The following is a 20595-nucleotide window of genomic DNA, read 5'->3' on the forward strand; positions in this document are numbered from 1 at the left end:
GCGCCTGGGCCCCGCAGAAAGCGATTTTATGCATCTGGATAGGCTGCGAACGCGGCTTCCCCGCCCACCCCGCGGTTCGCTGCGCTCGGATTGGCCAGTGTTGGCGCGAAGGTGCGCGAGTCGGCCCTCACGCAGGGGCAGCAGGAAACAATAGAGGCCGCGCGCGCCGAGCGAGCGCCCGTAGCCTCCCCGCCCCTCCCGCAACGCTCGACCCCGGGATCCCCCCGGCTTGCCTGCCCGCCATGGCCGACAAGGAAGGTGAGGGTGCTGGGGCTGCCCCAGGAGGGCGGGGGTGCCGGGCTGGCGCCGCGGCCTCGACAGGGCCTAGCAGTGAAGGCAAGCCCGACTCTTGAGTGTTGTCTCCACCATCGAAGGCGTGAGGAGAAATCGCCCCGCGGGTCGGGCTAACGGCGCGCCTGTTCCAGCGGCGCGGAGGCCTGTCGCCGCGGCGTGGAGCTGCCGGAGTGGCGGGGTGGGGGGGTGGGGGGGGCGGCGGAGGCTGTTTGGTCCCTCCCCGCGCTCCCTGTCGGTCGGCCCGCTTCTCCCGGGAGTGCCTACGCCGTTCCCTATCCCAGAGGCCGGTGCTCGGGCCTCCTCGCCGGCTCCGTGGACCTAGCGCGTAGCGGAGCGTGCTCCCGAGCTCGACGCCGTCGCCCTAACGCCTAACGGAGTGACTGGCCCGAGAGTGGTTGCGGGCCCGCGACGGTAGGGAGGGGGGTCGGTACCTCCGCCTGGGGGAGATTGAGGCAAATCTCCATTTCAGAATCGAGCTGTGCCGGTAGCTTTGGAAGTGTTTCCTCCGTTTCCATTTGTGTTTGCTAACTTAATTTGTTTTTAACTTTTTAGCAGCCTTTGATGACGCAGTAGAAGAACGTGTGATCAACGAAGAGTACAAAATATGGAAAAAGAACACCCCTTTTCTTTACGATTTGGTGATGACCCATGCTCTGGAGTGGCCTAGCCTAACTGCACAGTGGCTTCCAGATGTAACCAGGTGACGTGAATCTTTTGAACGTTATTTTGTTGTGTCCTCCTCAGTGGAGATTTCTCACATTGATTTTTCCCTATTTTCCGCCAGTCTCTTGGAGAGGGCACGTGATCAAAGCCTATTGGTGACGTTTTTTTCTAGGCCAAAAAATAAATAAAATGTAAAAATAATTTTGCAACTTAGCTGATAAGGGAAAATTTGTTTTCTTTTCCTGATATGAAATGAATAGCCTGTTAGAATATAGTTGGCCAAATAATATAAAACGTGTCAGCTTTCCAAAAATGCCATGATGGGTCATTCTAGTACTTTAAGGAAAACGTTTGAATGTATAGGTAGTAGCTGGTTAATACAAAGATGTGTATGACATGGTACCTGCCTTCAAGGAGCACATGTCTAGTTGAAGAGGCTGGTGTAGACTAATAATTATAGATACATGTGCTAAGAGCAGTTTTACGGAGATACTTAGGATATTTAGAACTAACACCTGAGGATGGGATGGTTTTTATATAAGGGAATTATACATAGTGAAAGATTAATCACTTGTGTGTCTTACACGTGCGAAGCTTACCTCTAAGAGGATAAAATAATATTTCATTTAGCTCACATTTATTGAGGGTCTGGTAGGTGCCGCATATCAGGGTGTGCAAATTGAGATAAGTCACCTTCCCTACCTCGACTCCTTGTGTATATGGTGGGGTAGATTTCCCCTCCCCCAAACCTTATTTGTAGGGAATATGGCCCAAGATCCCCAGTGGATGCCTGAAGCCATGGATAGTTCTGAACTCTATGTGTTAATGTTTTCTCCTATACATGCATAACTGACAAAGTTTAAACAATGCAGGCACAATAAGAGACTAATGATAAAGCAGGATGATTATAATATACCATAACAAAAGCTGAGTGAATAATGTACCATAATAAAAGCTGGTCTCTTGCTGTCAAAATTTCTCACTGTACTCACCCTTCTTCTTGTGATGTTGAGAAGATAAAATGCACGTGTGATGAAATAAAGTGAGGTGAATGACATGGGCCTTGTGGTGAAGTATTAGGCTACTACTGACCTGATGTTAAGTCAGAAGGAAGATCATCTGCTTCCGGATGGGACTGTAGTTGACCAAACTGAAGGGGGGGGGGGCTACTATATTACAGTGAAAAATAATTATCATGAGAGTGGCACAGATAAAATTATCAGAGGAAGGAAAAAATCACCTCAATTTAGGGTATCCTGAAAGTCTCCCAGGAGGAAATAACAATGCAAAGATGAAGGTGAATTTAAATAATACAAGGTTTTATAAAAACCAGTGTGCCTGTTGGAATAATGGGTTTTCTATCATAAAACTGTTTCACTATTCAGAATAGCATTTAAAAATTACATTGTGTATTAAATAACTCCATTTCTTCAAAATTCATGTCTTTAGAATTCAAGATATTTGCAGAATATGGTTAATTAGGCCATGTTTCAGCTCAACAAGTAATAAAATTTGATACAAATTTTACTAATGACTTAAGAACAAGGCTGCTATCTTCACAATGGCATTAAAAATGAGGAGATCTGTCCTAATGATGTTTAACAAACTTCTAAAAAAATACCTAGAAATTTAGAGTCAGAAGCTTTGTCATGACCAGGAATTCCCATGTTTAACTGATCATCAGAATTACTTGAGTTCAGGTTAAGTGGAGCCATTTCTGTCAGGAGTTCTCAATGGTAGTTCAAACCATTTAGGAGCTGGTGGCAGAGTAATTGATGAAAAATAGTTGAATGGTGATTCCACAATCATGAGCTGCATGCATCATATTGGAACAGTGGATCCCAAATACTGGCCACTGCATACCTACTAAATCATTCTGGAACCATATTTTTAAAAACCTTCCTATATAATGTAGTTAGTAGCTCAATTTAGAAAGCAATGAATTAGACTAAAGTTTATTTATTTTGAGTGGGGGAGGGGGGATAGAGAGTTGTGCCCGGTCAGTGCAGAGCCCGATGCAAGGGCTCAAACTCCCAAACCATGAGATGATGACCTGAGCTGAAGTCGTAAACTTAACTGACTGAGCCACCCAGGAGCCCCAAAGCTAATTTTTTTTTATTTTTTTATTTTTTAACGTTTATTTATTTTTGAGACAAGGAGAGACAGAACATGAACAAGGGAGGGTCAGAGAGAGGGAGACACAGAATCTGAAGCAGGCTCCAGGCTCTGAGCTGTCAGCACAGAGCCCAATGCGGGGCTCAAACTCACCGACCGCGAGATCATGACCTGAGCTGAAGTCGACCGCTTAACCGACTGAGCCACCCAGGCGCCCCAAAGCTAATTTTTTTAAGACAAGGATTACTTAGAAGCAAGCATACCTATTGGCTTAGTGTTTAATATTTTGTGTCTGTTGGTCTTCTTCTTGTTTTCTTTTTTTTCTTGTGGGGATGGTGTTTATTCATCTTTTTAAAAAAAAATACTATTGTAGTTCTGTAGTATCTTTTTCCCCCACTTCCTGTGGTTCTTTGTTTAGCCGTCTAAATGTAGACATTCCCAGTTTTGTGTTGACAATTCTCTTTTCTTTCCTCTGCTTTTTCTATGTAGCATATAGATGCCTATTGCCTCTGTGCAGAGGAATTTCTATTGGTTATCTCTAGACCCAATTTCTGAGTTCTTCCTGAATTTTCAGCAGCCTACTGGTATCTTCTCTGAACTATCTTACTGGGTTCCCCAACATGACATTTTTCAAACTGAGTATATTCTTTCCATAGAGGTCCCAATCGGCTTTCTGCTATTGTTCCTATTTCTCTTTATCATACTTGACTTTGGTTTGACATTTCCTAGGTTTTTCTCTTTCTCCACTTGATGGTTCATTTATAAGCCTCAATGAATTATATTTGTATAATATCTCTTATCTAGACCAAAGGTTCTCAAACTTTAACATGCATTGTAATCAGCTGGAGGGATTGTAAAATAGATTGTGGTGCCCTGCATTCCAGGTTTCTGATTTAGTAGGTCTGGAGTGGATCTGAGAACTTAATTTGCCTTTCTGGATGAAGTTCCTAGATGCTGATGCTGGTGGTCCTGATACCACACTTGAAGAACCTCTACTTTACACTGTCAGATTAATCCTCCTGTGATAATTCAAATGGTGCTGTGTCCTTAGAAATTTTCCATGGTCCTTTGTTCCCTCTATAGTATAGAGTCTTGAATTCCTTAAGGTGGCACTCAGTACCCTAGAATCTGCTTTCTAGCCTTCTCTTTCCATTTTGCCATGTCCAAAGTCAGTTGGGATGTTGGTCCTAGTAGGTGTGAGTTCTTTTGTTTATTTTTAAAGTAATCTCTACACCCAACGTGAGGTTTAAACTCAGGACCCCCAAGATCTAAAGCCATATGCTCTACCAACTGAGCCAGCCAGGTGCCCCTCTAGTAGTTGTGTGATCTTAGGCAAGTTGCCTAATTTTCCTAAACCTCAAGTTCATCTTCATCTTTTGATGCATGGTTTGTAAGTGTTTAACATGATATCTGGCATTTTGTAGACCTGCCCTTTGCTCAGTTCCCTTTCTTTGGAATACTGTCTTTCAAAACCCTTGTCTCTTCTAGGTTTTATCTCTCATTTTGATATCTGCTCAAATATCACCTCTTTCATGAATACTTCTTTAATTCCAGAAGCAATCTTATTTATTTATTTATTTATGTATTTATTTAAATTTTTTTTAACGTTTATTTATTGGGAGACAGTCACAGAGCGAGAGTAGGGGAGGGGCAGAGAGAGGGAGACACAGAATCTGAAGCAGGCTCCAGGCTCTGAGCTATCAGCACAGAGCCCGATGCAGGGCTCGAACTCAACAAACTGTGAGATCATGACCTGAGCCTAAGTCAGTTGCTTAACCAACTGAGCCTCCCAGGCGCCCCTATTTATTTATTTTTAAATTCTCATATTCTTATGTACGTTTCATGTATTTATTGACTTGTATTTTAATTATTTGTATATGTGATTAATTGCCCCTGGTTTTTTAAGGGCATGAATCATGTCTTAATCATTTTTTGTACTTAGTAGTTTTTGGCACAATGTGTCACTGATTAGGCACTTAGTAAATATTTGAACAATTAGTTTATCTAATAATTATTTTCTTTCCTATACCTTTTAATGAAATTAATGAAGTAACCTGAAGTGTTAGTGTACGCAGCAATTACTTTGTTTACCTCCAACCCATTGTGGAGGGTGAGAAATTAATTCACATTTTATTCTCTTAGATGTTTTACCCAAAGTAATTATAAATTTTTTGTCAAGTTAAGAAAATTAAGTGCTATGTAGTCCTATTAAGTGCTATGTAGTCTTCTCTATGGAAGATACATTAAAAGTCAGAAATGTGTAGGGGTGCCTGGGTGGCTCAGTCAGTTAAGTGTCCGACTTCAGCTCAGGTCATGATCTCACAATTCGTGAGTTCAAGCCCCGCGTAGGGCTCTGTGCTGACAGCTTGGAGCCTGGAGCCTGCTTTGGATTCTGTGTCTTCCTCTCTCTCTGCCCCTCCTTTGCTCATGCTGTCTATCTCTCAAAAGTAAATAAACGTTAAAAAATTTTTTTAAAAGTTAGAAATGTGGCTCATAATGACTGTCCTCTCAAAACCTGGTTATAATAGTGCCTTTTTGCATGTATATGTATGTCACTACTTCATTGTCTCTATCAGTGTTGCTAATTTGAATAGTGACCATATGTTGCTGTTAACAGACCAGAAGGGAAAGACTTCAGCATTCATCGACTTGTCCTGGGAACACACACGTCGGATGAACAAAACCACCTTGTGATAGCCAGTGTGCAGCTCCCTAACGATGATGCTCAGTTTGATGCTTCCCACTACGATAGTGAGAAAGGAGGTAGGACTCTTAAAAACAAAAGAAGGAATAATGTGTGGGTTATATTTTTTATATTTTTGAAGTATCATGAAACGAATGTTAAGTTTGATAAATTAACCTGTCAAGTTAGTAATAAGATTTTGAGCTTTGGAAAGCCTGGGTTTGCAATACAGATATTAAGTCTCAGAAGAGCTACTTAACACATAACATGGTTCTGTGCCTTTTCTATAAACCTCTCTCTACAAAGGAGGTTTTTGTTGTTGTCGTTTTCCTTATGTTTATTTATTTGGGGGGGAGGTGATATGGAGAACATGCCAAGCAGGCTCTATGCTGCCAGCACAGAGCCCAACGCAGGGCTCGAACTCATGAACCATGAGATCATGACCTGAGCCAAAATCAAGAGTCGGGCACTTAACCAACTGAGCCACCCTGGTGCCCCTTTTTATTGTTTTTTAATTTAAGTAATCTCTACACCCAACGTGGGGCTCACACTCAAAACCCCAAGATTAAGAGTTGCATGCTCTATTGACTGAGCCAGCCAGGTGCCCCAAAAGTCTACCATTTCTGTTTTTGTGCATGCATTCTCAGCTTGGGAGATAATTGCCCCCAAGGGGATGAAAATTTGTTCTCAGAGAGTGGGATGTGTGAAAACCATCTTAATTCTTTAAATGTGTAAAGCACAGATGTGCATGGTGTACATAAATATACAGGATATCTATGGTATTAAAATTTCATCAAGAGTGTCAGAAAAGATGTTTTATAAAACATCTTGTTTCTTGGAGGAAAAAGACTAAGAAACACTGGCTTAAATTACGCTTTCTCAGATTGAAGTGGTAGAAATGACAACCATGGCACTTGATATGTATATAAAAATGAAATGAGCCATTTAATTGTATCCTATTTTTAGGAGATGACCTAAGGGTTTAACTAAATACTTTTTCTCTTTTAGTAGAGGTGGAAATGGGTGAGTTACCTTTGTTGTTACCCTTGAACGCAAGTTAGTACCAAGAGGTAAAAGATACACTCTTATTGAGATTTGCGATCTTTTTAAAAAAAAGGATGTTTAGTGTTTCTTTCCTTAGATTTCTCCTGACTAGCAGAATCCATTTTTTTATCTAAGTTCTTTTGAGCTCCCTCCAGTTATTTGCCAGGATCGTTCTGTGCAGTTAATCTTTGGATTACTCCATATTTGCCTTAGGGTGATACAGAATGCAAAGTAGTAAGTTCTTAAGGTAATGATCTGCAAACATGATTTTGTGTCACTGACCCAAGTATATGTGATATGATTATTGGGAAGTTATTTTCTTGATAAGCATTAGTGTTGGGGGTGGGGGGGCACTGAACCTAAGAATCTGAAGATTTTGGCTTGAGATCCTGTTATGCCTCTCACTAGCTGTGTGGTTTTGGATAAATCATTTAGCCTCTCTGAGCATTAATTTCCTTTTTATTAAATGAAGATAAATTGTGGGGCGCCTGGGTGGCTCAGTCGGTTAAGCATGTGACTGGAGCTCAGGTCATGATCTCACGGTTCGGGAGTTCAAGCCCTGCATCAGGCTCTGTGCTGACAGCTCAGAGCCTGGAGGCTGCTTTGAATTCTGTATCTCCCTCTCTCTCTGCCCCTCCCTCACTTGCGTGTGTTCTCTCTCTCTCTCTCTCTCTCTCTCTCTCTCTCTAAATAAACATGAAAAAATTTAATTAAAATCTTTTAAAAAAATGAAGATAAATTGTTTTGAAATAGGATTTTTGGTTTAGTGACAAAGCAATATTCTGATGGGTAATGTAATAAATTATTTTAAAAATCAAAGCAAATACTGAATGCCAGGGTTTTTCCTTGGTACTAGGGATACAGCATAGAATAGGCTTTTCTGGCCTGATGAACATCTTTTTGTGTAAGACATAGCTCCTTTTTTGTTTTGTTTTGTTTAGACATAATTTCCTTTTGATGGTTGTATACTTTGTCATAATTAACTATCCCTTATTTGACATTTAGGTGGTTTCCAATTTTCGGACTTCAAAAACAGTACTTGTACCATATGTCCTTTATAGTTTTACTATAGAATAAGTTTTGTTTTTCTTTTTTAATTTTTTTTTTTTTTTTGATGTTTATTCATTCTTGAGAGAGACAGCATGAGTGGGGCAGAAGCAGAGAAAGAGGGAGACACAGAATCCAAAGCAGGCTCCAGGCTCTGAGCTGTCAGCACAGAGCCCGACATGGGGCTCTAACTCACAAACAGTGAGATCATGACCTGAGCCGAAGTCAGATGCTTAACCAACTGAGCCACCCAGGCGCCCCATTACAGGATAAATTTTCTAAGTGGAAGGCCAATCAGAGCAAAACTGCCCTCCAAAAAACATTCAATCCCACCAATAGCAATCGTATTTGTATGTTTCTCCATGCCCTCGGCAGCATTGGATTTACCTGTCCAACTTTTCTCTGATGTCCTTCAGATATTGTGTCATTCTTTGAAATGCCTTCATCATTCCAAGATTTTAAAATATTTAGCTGTTGTTTTCTGGTACTTATGTTTTAACCATTAAAACTATAATCTTCCTGGTATTTGTTTTGGTATTGGGTACAGAGTAGGAATCTAAGCATTTTTCTAAGTGGTTAGCAATTTTTTATCTTACTTTATTTATTTTTTAAATGGTTTTTTTTTTTTTTTTAATGTTTGTTTATTTTGAGAGCCCATGCCTGAGCAGGGGAGGGACAGAGAGAGAGGGAGAAAGAGAATCCCAAGCAGACCCTGCACTGTCAGCTCGAAGCCCCACGAGGGGCTCAATCCCACTGTGAGATCAAGACCTGAGCCAAAATCAAGAGTTGGAAACTTATTAGCCAACTGAGCTACCCAGGCACCCCACCAATTTTTTAAAAACCATTTGCTGGCAAATTGTTTTCTTCACTGGTTTTAGAAGTGGCATTTTTTAACATATATACTCAAGTCTTTTTCTGGTAATTGAGTTTTTTGAACAGCATCAAGCCAATTTTTGCTTCATCCCCCTTAATTAATGTTTAATTATGGAGAAACAATTTAAAATACCAGTAATTATATTTGTACCACTATATAAATCATCCTATTTAATCCTCACAAGGAAACTGATACTCATAGATGTTTCGTAACTTGCCCTAAGGTTACATAGCTTATCTCCCATTTCTCCCTCTTCTCTTTACTTCCCTTCCCTCTCTCTCCCCCCATCTTCAGATCACTGGATAGGCTTCTCTCCATATGGTCTTAACAATGATGGAAGTACATAATATCATAGTGTCTCTTGGGTGGTGGTGAAGTAGATAGCTTACTAGTCTCTCTCACTCTCAGATGAAATGTCCTGGACTCTCAGATTGAACTATTGTAATGAGTTACCATCCACTTGACCCCATTTGGTTTTGGGTAATTGGTGTCAGATAGCTTCAAAAGATCATTGAACTTCCAAAGTGAAAACTAAAAACTGACTTAGTCTTGTTTTGACGTTAAAATAATTTGTGTTTATATTAGGTTCAGCCTGGCTATAGTCACGTTTTAAGCCCTTATAAAATAGATTAGATGTAAAAAATTTTTATTAATACTTATTTTTGAGAGAGAGCAAGTGCACACAAGCAAGCAGAGGAAGGACAAAGAGAAGGAGACACAATCTGAAGCAGACACCACTCTGTCAGCGCAAAGCCCATTGTGGGGTTTAGGGCTTGGGGCTTGAACCTACTAACTGTAAGATCAAGTCACAACTGACTGAGCCACCCAGGTGCCTCTAAAATTTACGTTTAAATGACTCTGTTACCAAGATCGTCCAATATCAAGTTTATTTCTAGCAACTTGTTTGGGGAATTTTTTTTTTAAGATATCTTTTAGTCTTTTGTCTGAATTATACATAATAAACTATTATTAAATCATGATGAGATAGTTAACGGATATTAGAGTTTACTCTTTATAGTGAAAAGGTTTTTATGGGCTGAAAGAGTGGCTTAGAGGTAGAAGTCAGTGCCGGTTACCTAGTTTGTTGGGGAAAATACTGGCTGGGAGGGACACGATAGTACCTTCTGGGAGACTGGAAATTTCTGTATTTTGATCTGGGTGGTGGTTTTCCTAGTGTATACATTTGTAAAAATTTGTCAAACTAGGCACTTATACTACATTATAGCTCAAGTTTTTTTAATACCATTTTATATGGAGAGAAGCAAACAAAATAGAAATATAACTGGACTTTGATAGCCATTTAATTATTGTACATTGATACCTCAATCTTTCCTATTTCAGTTTTGGCCTTTCATATACCAGCTTTAACTTGAGAACCCCTAATTATTTTTTAAATTGATAAGTCATCATCTTCACAAAAACTCAATTGTGAATCCTCTAAGCTGACTTATTACTGTACTTTATCCACAGTTAGAGTTCCTCTGTTTAGTATGTATCCCACACCAAAATACCCCACATTCTGTAGTTAATACCCTTGCTCTGCAGGCTCTGTGCCAGCTGTTGTTCTTCCCTTGTTATTGGTATCTGTTTTCTGGTAGTTCTTTTTTGTCGTAGTCATCTGTAGTTACATTTTATCTGTGTGTGTTTGGACTGAAAGTTCCTTGCAATCACATCCTATCATGCCTTCTTTTTTTACATCATAGATGCTCATGGTCTAGAGTTCTGGGGGAAAATTCATGTAACGTGTTTTTTTTTCTCTTTTAGTGTCTATTTTGAGCTTTTATTTTTAGATTTTTAGCCTGTATGAAACATTTGCATTTCAACGTCTAAAAGTTAACTTGGAAGTTGAAAGTTATCTAATCTGCCAGCCATATTACCCATCTATATCCTTGCTTTTTAAAAAGATTTTGGTCCTGGGGTGCCTGGGTGGTTCAGTTGGTTAACTGTCTAACTCTTGGTTTCAGCTCAGGCCGTGATCACTGTTCATGAGATCAAGCCCCATGTTGGGCTCAACACTGACAGCACAGAGCCTTTTGGGGATTTTCCCTCTCCCTGCCACCCTCCCAAATAAACTTAAAAAAATTTTTTTTTGTCCTTAAAAGTGTAACACTTAGTAACAGTACTCTTGACAGCATTTTCATTTACGAGTTAATTTCACAGCTTTGCTTTATGAATAAAGTATTTGAGGCTCAGTGAAATTGAAGGTCTTCCCCCAAATCACTAAGCTAAGTGGCAGTTAGGCCAACATCCGACTCTTACTTAGATATCTTATTCTGCCTTTTGTAATTCTTTGAGTGATAGTTAACTACCTTTGTTTGTTTATATGTTGCTTTGCCAAGATTTACATAATCACAAATTATATTGTTATACATTTTATGGTGACACTTGGGAGAACTAAGTGCATACAGTAGTCAAATGTGAATAAGAAATGTTTTTATCTATTCTTTGCCTGGTTTATTTCAGCTAAGGATCATGGTTGGCATATGTAAGTGGGGGTTAGGAAAACGAAACTACCTCTTGGGCTCTGTGTTTTGTCACTGGACTAAAAGAAATGGTATAGGGAAAAGATAATGGTGTGATGGTATTTCAGAAAGGACATTCCAAACTAGGTCTTCAAATAAATGGTATAGGAAGAACTCTTTAGTACCTGGCATACTGTGTACTCTAATATTCATTAAAGTAGTAACTTAGGTTCTGTTTATTCAGCACTTTCGGTATTTTAAGTGAGATTTAAAAATTGATTATTGACGGGTGTTTGGGTGGTTCATTCGGTTAAGCGTCTAACTTCAGCACAGGTCATGATCTCACAGTTTGTGGGTTTGATCCCCATGTTGGGCTGTGTGCTGAGAGCCTGGAGCCTCCTTCGGATTCTGTCTCCCTGTCTCTCTCTGCCCCTCCCCTGCTTGCACACTGTCTCTTTTTGCCTCTCAAAAATAATAAATGTTAAAAATTTTTTTTAATTGCTTGAGAATCTGCTTTTTGATTTGTTTATTATTTTTGAGAGAGGGAGAGGGAGAACTCCAGCAGGGGAGGGACAGAGAGAGGGAGACAATCTGAAGCAGGCTCTGCGCTGACAGCAGTGAGTGAGATCATGACCTGACTTGAAGTTGAATGCTTAACAAACTGAGCCACCAAAGCACCCCAAGAACCTACTTTTGAAGTGGAATTGGTATAGTGTTCCTACTTTTAGATAGCATATATATTTATTAATTATACAACTCTCCAGAGTTGGTGTAGTTATGGCTGAAAGAATACTAGACTGGGAATCAAAAAATGGGGATTCACATTAGGTTCTGCCAAAGTCATGTCACTAGGAACACATTAATGGAGGTACTCCAAATTTGTTTTTCTTTGTAAAAATTCTGAGGATATTAACTGTTCCCTACTGTGTAGTATTGCAATAAGAATCAATAAAAGGTGTGAAAACACTTTATACTGCTGACAAATGTCTAGATTACTTCTCTTACATCAGTTTGCTGATAAAAAGCAAACTTGGCCTGTGTCATCATTTGAGTGACATAGGGTATCTCTTGCTTTGTCCTCATTTGCAATTTCTTATTTACAGAATTTGGAGGTTTTGGCTCAGTTAGTGGAAAAATTGAAATAGAGATCAAGATCAACCATGAAGGAGAAGTAAACAGGGCACGCTATATGCCCCAGAACCCTTGCATCATTGCAACAAAGACTCCATCCAGCGATGTTCTTGTTTTTGACTATACCAAACATCCTTCCAAACCAGGTACCTGCCCTCTTTAGTTCAAATACAGATAATGAGTCGCTGTGGGAATACATTGCTCCACTCAATTGGAATTTAATTGCTTGTTATTCTTTGTATAATTTATACTGGTGATTTATACTGGTATGTGTGGTATTCTTCATTCTTCTTACCCAGGTGGGGAAAAAAGTGCTTTTTTACACAGAATAGAGTGATGCTTATTTTAATTTTAAGCATTCTGTCTTTGATCATAATGGGTCTGTATCGCTGTAGATATGAAGAGCCTTCAAACTCTTGATCAAAATTCCATTATGTTTAGTAGACCCAAGGAGGAAGTGAGCTCTGGATAGTCTTGATATGTCTGTTACTTTGCAGACCCTTCTGGTGAGTGCAACCCCGACCTGCGTCTCCGTGGACATCAGAAGGAAGGCTATGGGCTTTCTTGGAACCCAAATCTCAGTGGGCACTTACTTAGTGCTTCAGATGACCATGTGCGTATCCTTCCCATTTTGAAGCAAATCTGGGCTAGTTATCAGTTGGTTTCTTTTCTGGGGTGTGTGGGAAAGTGAGAATCTTCCATTTATATAATAGTTAATTTTACATTTAAGACCATCTGCCTCTGGGACATCAGTGCTGTTCCAAAGGAAGGAAAAGTTGTGGATGCGAAGACCATCTTTACAGGGCATACAGCAGTAGTAGAAGACGTTTCCTGGCATCTGCTCCATGAGTCTCTGTTTGGGTCAGTTGCTGATGATCAGAAACTTATGATGTGAGTAGAATCGTGTTTTAATTTTTTCTTTGTTTTCTAAGTTTTATATTGTTACCTATTTTAAGCTTTTTTCCTGTTTTTTCTTTTTTATCAAAGCTGGGATACTCGTTCAAACAATACTTCCAAACCAAGCCACTCAGTTGATGCTCACACTGCTGAAGTGAACTGCCTATCTTTCAATCCTTACAGTGAGTTCATTCTTGCCACAGGATCAGCTGACAAGGTCAGTTTGTTTTATTTTAAGAAAAAACATAGGGTGAATTTCTCTGGCTTCCTTTGAATGCATAGAGATCTTTTAGTTACGGAATTTCTTCTCATTAAAAAAAAATTTATTGTTCTTGCTTTCCTTTTTGTATGTAGACCGTTGCTTTGTGGGATCTGAGAAATCTGAAACTTAAGTTGCATTCCTTTGAATCACATAAGGATGAAATATTCCAAGTAAGAGAAACTAACATGCTTTTTTTTTTTTTTTTTTTTTTTTTTTCTTTAAGGAAAACCTGGATGTGTGAGTAGGCACACTTGTGGCTTATCCCATTACTATAAATAATAAAAACCTTCTACATGTCTATGCTAATCTCTGTAGGAATTGGGATTGTTATTTCTATACTTCCTCAAACTGGTCATTGGCCACTTACATTCTTGAGGTATTAAGAAAATTAGTGCCTGGGGACGCCTGGGTGGCTCAGTCATTTAGGTGTCCGACTTTGGCTCAGATCACGATCTCCCAGTTAGTGAGTTCAAGCCCCGCGTCAGGCTGCACGCCTGTTTGGGATTCTCCATCTCCTTCCCTGTCTGCCCTTCCCCCCCTCCCTCTTTCTCTCTCTCAAAATAAATAAACTTAAAAAATTAAACCAAAAAAAAAAAGAAGAAGGAAAATTAGGGTCTGATTTTATTCTTGTCTCTGACGCTTGTCTCTTACCTTATTTCCAGAACTTACCATGTCTGTTGATTTTGTAGTTGAAGCCTAAAGTGCTAGCTCCCATGTTTCCTGCCTCATGAGTTTAAGCTCCTTTCTTAATCTGGAAAAACTGACTCAGTCAAGAAATGTTGCACTATGTTCAAAGCTTATTGCTGGAAAACTGTGAGGAATATGTTCTAGTCTTTGCTGTCAAAGAGCTTACAATTCTGTAGCAAGGAAAGGCCCATTTAGAGTCACCATAATAAAAGATGGTCAGGTGTTAAGAACCTAAAAGTGGTCAAATTTAATTTTGGTTGTGTGAAAGTGGCCTCTGAACTAGTCTCTAGGTGAGCCATTTTCCCATGCACTTAGTCTCACTTAACCTTATTTTCTACTCTCAGCCTCTCCAGTGAACATTTTGTCTTTACTCTGTCTCTTTGTCCTTGCCTGTAATGGTATTCTTGCCAGGAGTATGTCTAAATTCCTCCCTAAGGATTGGTCACTAATGCACTCTTATCCGTACCGTGAACCTAGGACTTTCTTATCAAACAGTGTAACAATATGTGATTTTGTTGTGTGTGTAGTAGCTTACTTTAATAAAGTCATTATTGTAAGTCATTTTTTATCAGTTTTATAGTGCTGAATTCATAGTAAGTATTTGAGAAAATAGATATTGTGTGTATGTGTTTTGCATTTTGGTTCTAAGGTCAGAATTGGATTACATTCAGCCAGAAGCCAGAATTAGTAAGAATAGATAAGATCAGATCCTCAAAAATATAAGATGAGCACTTGGCTGGCTCAGTTGGTGGAGCATGCAACTCTTGATCTGGGGGTCGTGTGTGCAAGCCCCACTTTGGGTGTGGAGCCTACTTTAAAGTTTAAAAATCTTTAAAATACATACATGTAAAGTGAGAAAGAACAAAAGCTGACTTCCTAGGTTTAGTGATAGATTATTTCCATATAAGAAACAATATTATCTAGCTGTCAAGTTTTATAACATCTAAAATACATTGATTTCTTCTTTTATTTACAAAATGTTTTAATTGTTAAATATAATTTAGGTATTTTCACCTCAATTTTTAATTTTTTTTTTTAATGTTTATTTGTTTTTTGAGAGAGAGAGACAGAACGTGAGTGGGGGAGGAACAGAGAGAGAAGGAGACACAGAATCGGAAGCAGGCTCCAGGCTCTGAGCTGTCAGCACAGAGCCCGACGTGGGGCTCGAACTCATGAACCGTGAGATCACAACCTGAGCTGAAGTCGAACACTTACTGACTGAGCCACCTAGGTGCCCCTCTCCCTGAATTTTCTAAACGCTTTTCTGTTTCCTTCATTCTTACTATAGGTTCAGTGGTCGCCTCACAATGAGACTATTTTGGCTTCCAGTGGTACTGATCGCAGACTGAACGTCTGGGATTTAAGGTAAATCTTGTGTTAGTTACTTTTTGTGGAGTTAACTTTATTTATACTTTCCCAAATTAGTTACTCAGGATAAATGTTTTAACTTATAAAAATTTTCTTGTGTTAGTAAAATTGGAGAGGAACAATCCCCAGAAGATGCAGAAGATGGGCCACCAGAATTGTTGGTATGTTACGCACACTGAGTAGTATTGAAATAGTCTGTATTTATTGTCCTCTATCTGTTCCTCATATCTTTGTTTTTCTCCCTCTTGCAGTTTATTCATGGTGGTCACACTGCCAAGATATCTGATTTCTCCTGGAATCCCAATGAACCTTGGGTGATTTGTTCTGTATCAGAAGATAATATCATGCAGGTTTGGCAAATGGTAAGTGTTAATCATTTATTTGGGGGAGGTTAGGTAAATGAGGTGTAGTGTCACTTCATATTTATAGACTTTAATGAATACCACTGGCCTCTCTGGTCAGTTTATTCCTGAGTATGACTTTAGCACTTAGCTGTACATTATCATTTTCAAGTGTCTGCTTGTTACCTTTATCTCCTTGTCCCAGTGGTGTTTCAAACTCAAAGAAACCAAACTTCTCTCCCCCGAAACCAAACGTCTCTCCCCCTTTACCTTACTCCCCTTTCCTCCTGATTTTCCTCTTTCCTATATGGCTCTAGTGTCTTCTCCAGGTCTTCCAACTTGAAAACTCAAGAGTTTTCTATTATCACTAGACTTCTAAGTCTAGTTCACTTACCAGGTTTAACATTGTCTGTCTGCAGGGTCATATCTATACTCCTCTTACAGAATACACACTTACATACCTACTTTCCTGTTTCTACTACACACCCTAGTTTTTGTCAGATTCTTAACTACTACTTTCTAGACTATAATAACCTCCTTGCTGTTGGCTTGCCTTCTGCTTTCCCCTCTTTGCTGGCAGTTGAATCTTTGAGAATGGCATTCCTTTGAAGTGGCTTATGAACATGCCCAGCACATGCCTACCACAGTGGCACAGCATCAAATACTATCATTTCTCCATGAAATTTTAGTAGATGCTGAAAACATCCCTGCCCTTTATACCCCAGCTGGAGGTGATTGAGGTCAATTCTTTGAATTTCCAGAGAGCTTGGAATTTAATAAAAGATAACTATGATGTCTAATATATAGCAGAGTTAGAAACACTTGCCTTCTGGAGATGGATGGTGGTTGATAGTTAGACATAAGGTGAATGGGCTTAATGCCTCTGAACCGTACACTTAATAATGATTCACATGGGGGTGTCTGGGTGACTCAGTCGGTCGAGTGTCTCACTTCAGCTCAGGTCATGATCTCCTGGTTAGGTGAGTTCAAGCCCCGCATCAGGCTCACTGCTATCAGTGCAGAGCCCACTTTGGATCTGCTGTGTCCCTTGCCCCTTCCCCACTCACACTGTCTCAAAAATGAAATGCTTTTAAAAAGTGGTTAAGATGGTAAATTTAAGATATTTTTCGTAAATTTTTTTGGAGAGAGAGAGCATGTGTGCAAGTGGGGGAGGGGCTGAGAGGGGGAGAATGAGAATCCCAAGCGGGCTCTGTGGTGTCAGCCCTGATCCTGACGCTCAGTCCCACAAACTGGGATCGTGACCTGAGTCAGAATTAAGAATCGGATATTTAACTGCCTTAGCCATCCAGGCGCCCCAAGATGGTAAATTTTATGTGTTTACCACAGATTTTTTTAAATGTTTATTTTAGTTTTAAAATAGCGTGAGTGGGGGAGGGGCAGAGGGAGAGGGAGACACAGAATTCAAAGCAGGCTCCAGGCTGTCAGCTGTTCGCATAGAGCTGGACACAGGGCTTGAACTCACAAACCATGAGATCATGACCTGAGCGGAAGTCCAATGTTTTAACTGACTGAGCCACCCAGCTCAGGTGCTCCTGAGATTAACATATTGTGTGGTGTATCTGTACTTTGGAATATTATGTATCAAAAAGAAATGTGCCTTGTTTTTATAAGATACCCATGACATTTTAAGTAGGAAAAGGGCAGATTGTAGAACAATAGCATGCTGTAATCCCTCATGTTAAAATTATTGTAGCTAGTGTTTAATTAGGGGTGCCTGGGTGTGCCTATATGCGTGCACTCTCAAAGATAAACATTTTTTAAAAATTATGTGTAACTATTTAGAAGGCTATTTGTCAAAATGTGGTTGGTATATTTAGGGAGTATTTTTATTTCTTCTTTATTCCTTTTAGTAATAATTCTGTGTTAATATGTGTAAACAGAAAATCTGGCTCACCTTTTTCCTTGTATTGTACCCACATAAAATTAATATAAAAATTAAAGACGGAAAAGTGAAATAGTCTGCCTTGGATAGCCTGTAAATTAAAAATATTTTAGTTGTTCCCATGGGATTGTTGTAGTAGATTGAACTACATTATCTTCAGGCAGGCCAGGTATTTCCTTTACTTGTTTTTTTTAGAATTGTGGTAAAAGAAAAGGAGAATTATAAAATAAATATTTGGTCTTTGTCCAGGTTCCTAGCACAGAGGTCCTAAAACCTTTGGGATTGTCAGAGTGGTAGAAGTCTCTATTCCTATTTATAAAGAGCCCCTTTTGGCCACGCCTGAGTTTAGGCTAAGGAGGTAACTTAGGGCCACTGGATAGCCTTAGGATAGGTCTGGACTCCCAAAAGACTGAACAGTTGATTGGAAAACTTTTCAGTCCCTCCCACCCACAAGCAGAGGGGATTGCGCTCTGTAAAGACTCTTGAAAAGCCTCTATAAAACTTCTCAATGCAATGAGCTTCCAAGTTGTTAAATAGATCGATGCTGCCTAGGGAAGGCATGGACGCTCTGTGCTCCCTTTTCACCGTGCCCTGGGCATCACTGCCATTTGACTATTCCTGAGTTTTAAGTTGTAAACTGCTGATACTAAATAAAAGTTTTCATGATTTTATGAGTCATTCCAGCAAATTATCAAATCTAAGATGGCAGGGGGTGGGAGGGCAGCCTGTGGAAACCCCCAAGTTTTATAGGCAAGTTGGACAGAAGTACATGGTTAGTCGGGGCACTCGGCTTGACACTGGCCTCTGAAGTGAGGATTATAGTCTTGTGGGACCAGGCCCTTAAACCTATGGAGTCTGACACTACTTCTAGGTGTAGTTAGTGTCAGGATTGAATTGAATTGTTAGATACCTTTGGGTGAAAAAGACAGTTACACATTCGTTGTCAGAAAACATTACAAAATCGTATACATTCCTGTTGCAGTCAGATCACAGGCTTTTTAAAGATAAGACTGTCCCATCCTCTGCAGCACCTAGCCTAGTGATTTGTGCACAGTAGATGCTAAGTAAGAACAGTTAACTTTCCCCAAATAAAAGTATTTTCTGTATTTATGATTATGCCTTTGGCTGCAAGTTTTTCATCAAATGATAGAAGTAGAGTTTATTTTATGCTAGAGCAGTTTTCTTTTTTCTTTTTACTTTTTTTTTTTTTTTTTTTTTTTTTGAGAGAGAGCAAGCACATGCACAAGCAGGGGAGGGGCATTGAGAAAGAGGGAGACAGGATCTGAAGCAGGCTCCATGCTGACAGCAGAGCACCCGATGTGGGGCTCGAACCCATGACCTGCAAGATCATGACCTGAACCGAAGTTGGACGCCCAACTAACTGAGCCACGCAGGCGCCCCTAGAGCAATTTTCTTTTAAAAATATTCATAAATTGAGATTTGAAACCCATGGTTGCAGGGGGGGGGGGGGGCGTCTCTTAATGAATGCTTATTTATTTTTTACTGTAATCACAGAATTATGCAATCGTCACCACAGTAATTTACCCCTCAGAAAAACTGCATACCCATTAGCCATCACTCCCTATTTTTCTCCAGTCCACCCAGCAGTAGGCAATCCCCAGTCCACTTTACGGATTTGCCTGTTCTGGACACTTAATATAAACTAAATAATACAATATGTGACTACCTTTTTTTTATTGCTACATACCATTTTTTTTTAATTTTTTTTTTTTTTTAACGTTTATTTTTGAGACAGAGAGAGACAGAGCATGAACAGGGGAAGGTCAGAGAGAGAGGGAGACACAGAATCCGAAACAGGCTCCAGGCTCTGAGCTGTCAGCACAGAGCCCGACGCAGGGCTTGAACTCACAGACCGCGAGATCACGACCTGAGCCGAAGTTGGCCGCTTAACCAACTGAGCCACCCAGGCGCCCCGCCACATACCATTTTTATTTATTCATCATTTGATGGGCATTTGTGGTGCTTTTACTTTTTTTAATTTTGTAAATTTTTTTTTAATGTTTTATATTTTTTTTGAGAGAGAGCGCAAGCAGGGGAGGGACAGAGAGAGGGAGACACAGAATCTGAAGCAGGCTCCAGGCTCTGAGCTGTCAGCACAGAGCCTGATGCGGGGCTTGAACCCACAAACTGTGAGATCATGACCTGAGCCGAAGTCTGACGCTCAACCAACTGAGCCACCCAGGCGCCCCTGTCGTTTTTACTTTTTGACTCTTGTGACTAACGTCCAATAAAAGGACTCCTGAAGGTTGAGTGTGAAGACAAGCAGTAACCATACTTCAGTTTTGTGGGAATGTCCTAATCTACTTGGCCTGTGGGCCAGCTGCCTGTTTTTATTGGAACATAGCCATACCCATTCATTTTCAGATGGTCAATGGTTGCTTTCATGCAGCAACTGCAAAGCTGAATAGTTGCTACAGAGACTCTGGTTCAGTCTGTCTCTCTGGCCTGATCTGTTTTTGAAACTTTAACTTCAAGAAATATCTTTCATGTTTACTAAATGCCCTTTCTCTGTTTCTTGTTTTTGGGCAGGCAGAGAACATTTATAATGATGAAGACCCTGAAGGAAGCGTGGATCCAGAAGGACAAGGGTCCTAGATATGTCTGCACTTCTTGTGATTTTAGACTCCCCTGTTTTTCCTCTCAACCCTGAGATTGATTTAACACTGGTTTTGAGACACAGACTTTGTTTGGCTATCCCTCTATGATAGGTACCATCAACAATGTTACTAGCCCAAACAGAGGGTGTTTTCTAAATATTAACTAGGGGACTTGATTCAGTAAAACCACAGACTTCTATTTAAAT

General features: G+C 40.0%; 1 protein-coding gene across 2 annotated transcripts; it reads left to right on the top strand.

The window, feature by feature from the left end:
• Window positions 1-94: 94 nt before the first annotated feature.
• RBBP4 (RB binding protein 4, chromatin remodeling factor) lies at window positions 95-20584 on the top strand. Of its 2 annotated transcripts, none has more exons than XM_042949302.1 (12): window positions 95-258; window positions 847-994; window positions 5690-5835; window positions 12286-12459; window positions 12811-12926; window positions 13044-13204; window positions 13301-13427; window positions 13565-13642; window positions 15448-15524; window positions 15631-15688; window positions 15779-15889; window positions 20322-20584. In XM_042949302.1, exons 1-12 carry the CDS (start codon window positions 243-245, stop codon window positions 20385-20387), a joined length of 1278 nt encoding a protein of 425 aa, XP_042805236.1. In that variant the 5' UTR covers window positions 95-242; the 3' UTR covers window positions 20388-20584. The 2 variants fall into 2 exon arrangements, with proteins under 2 accessions (XP_042805236.1, XP_042805237.1); XM_042949303.1 differs by lacking the exon at window positions 95-258 and adding an exon at window positions 687-705.
• Window positions 20585-20595: the final 11 nt, after the last annotated feature.

The sequence above is a fragment of the Panthera leo genome, chromosome C1 (assembly GCF_018350215.1).
Source record: "Panthera leo isolate Ple1 chromosome C1, P.leo_Ple1_pat1.1, whole genome shotgun sequence".
Taxonomy (NCBI): Eukaryota; Metazoa; Chordata; class Mammalia; order Carnivora; family Felidae; genus Panthera; species Panthera leo.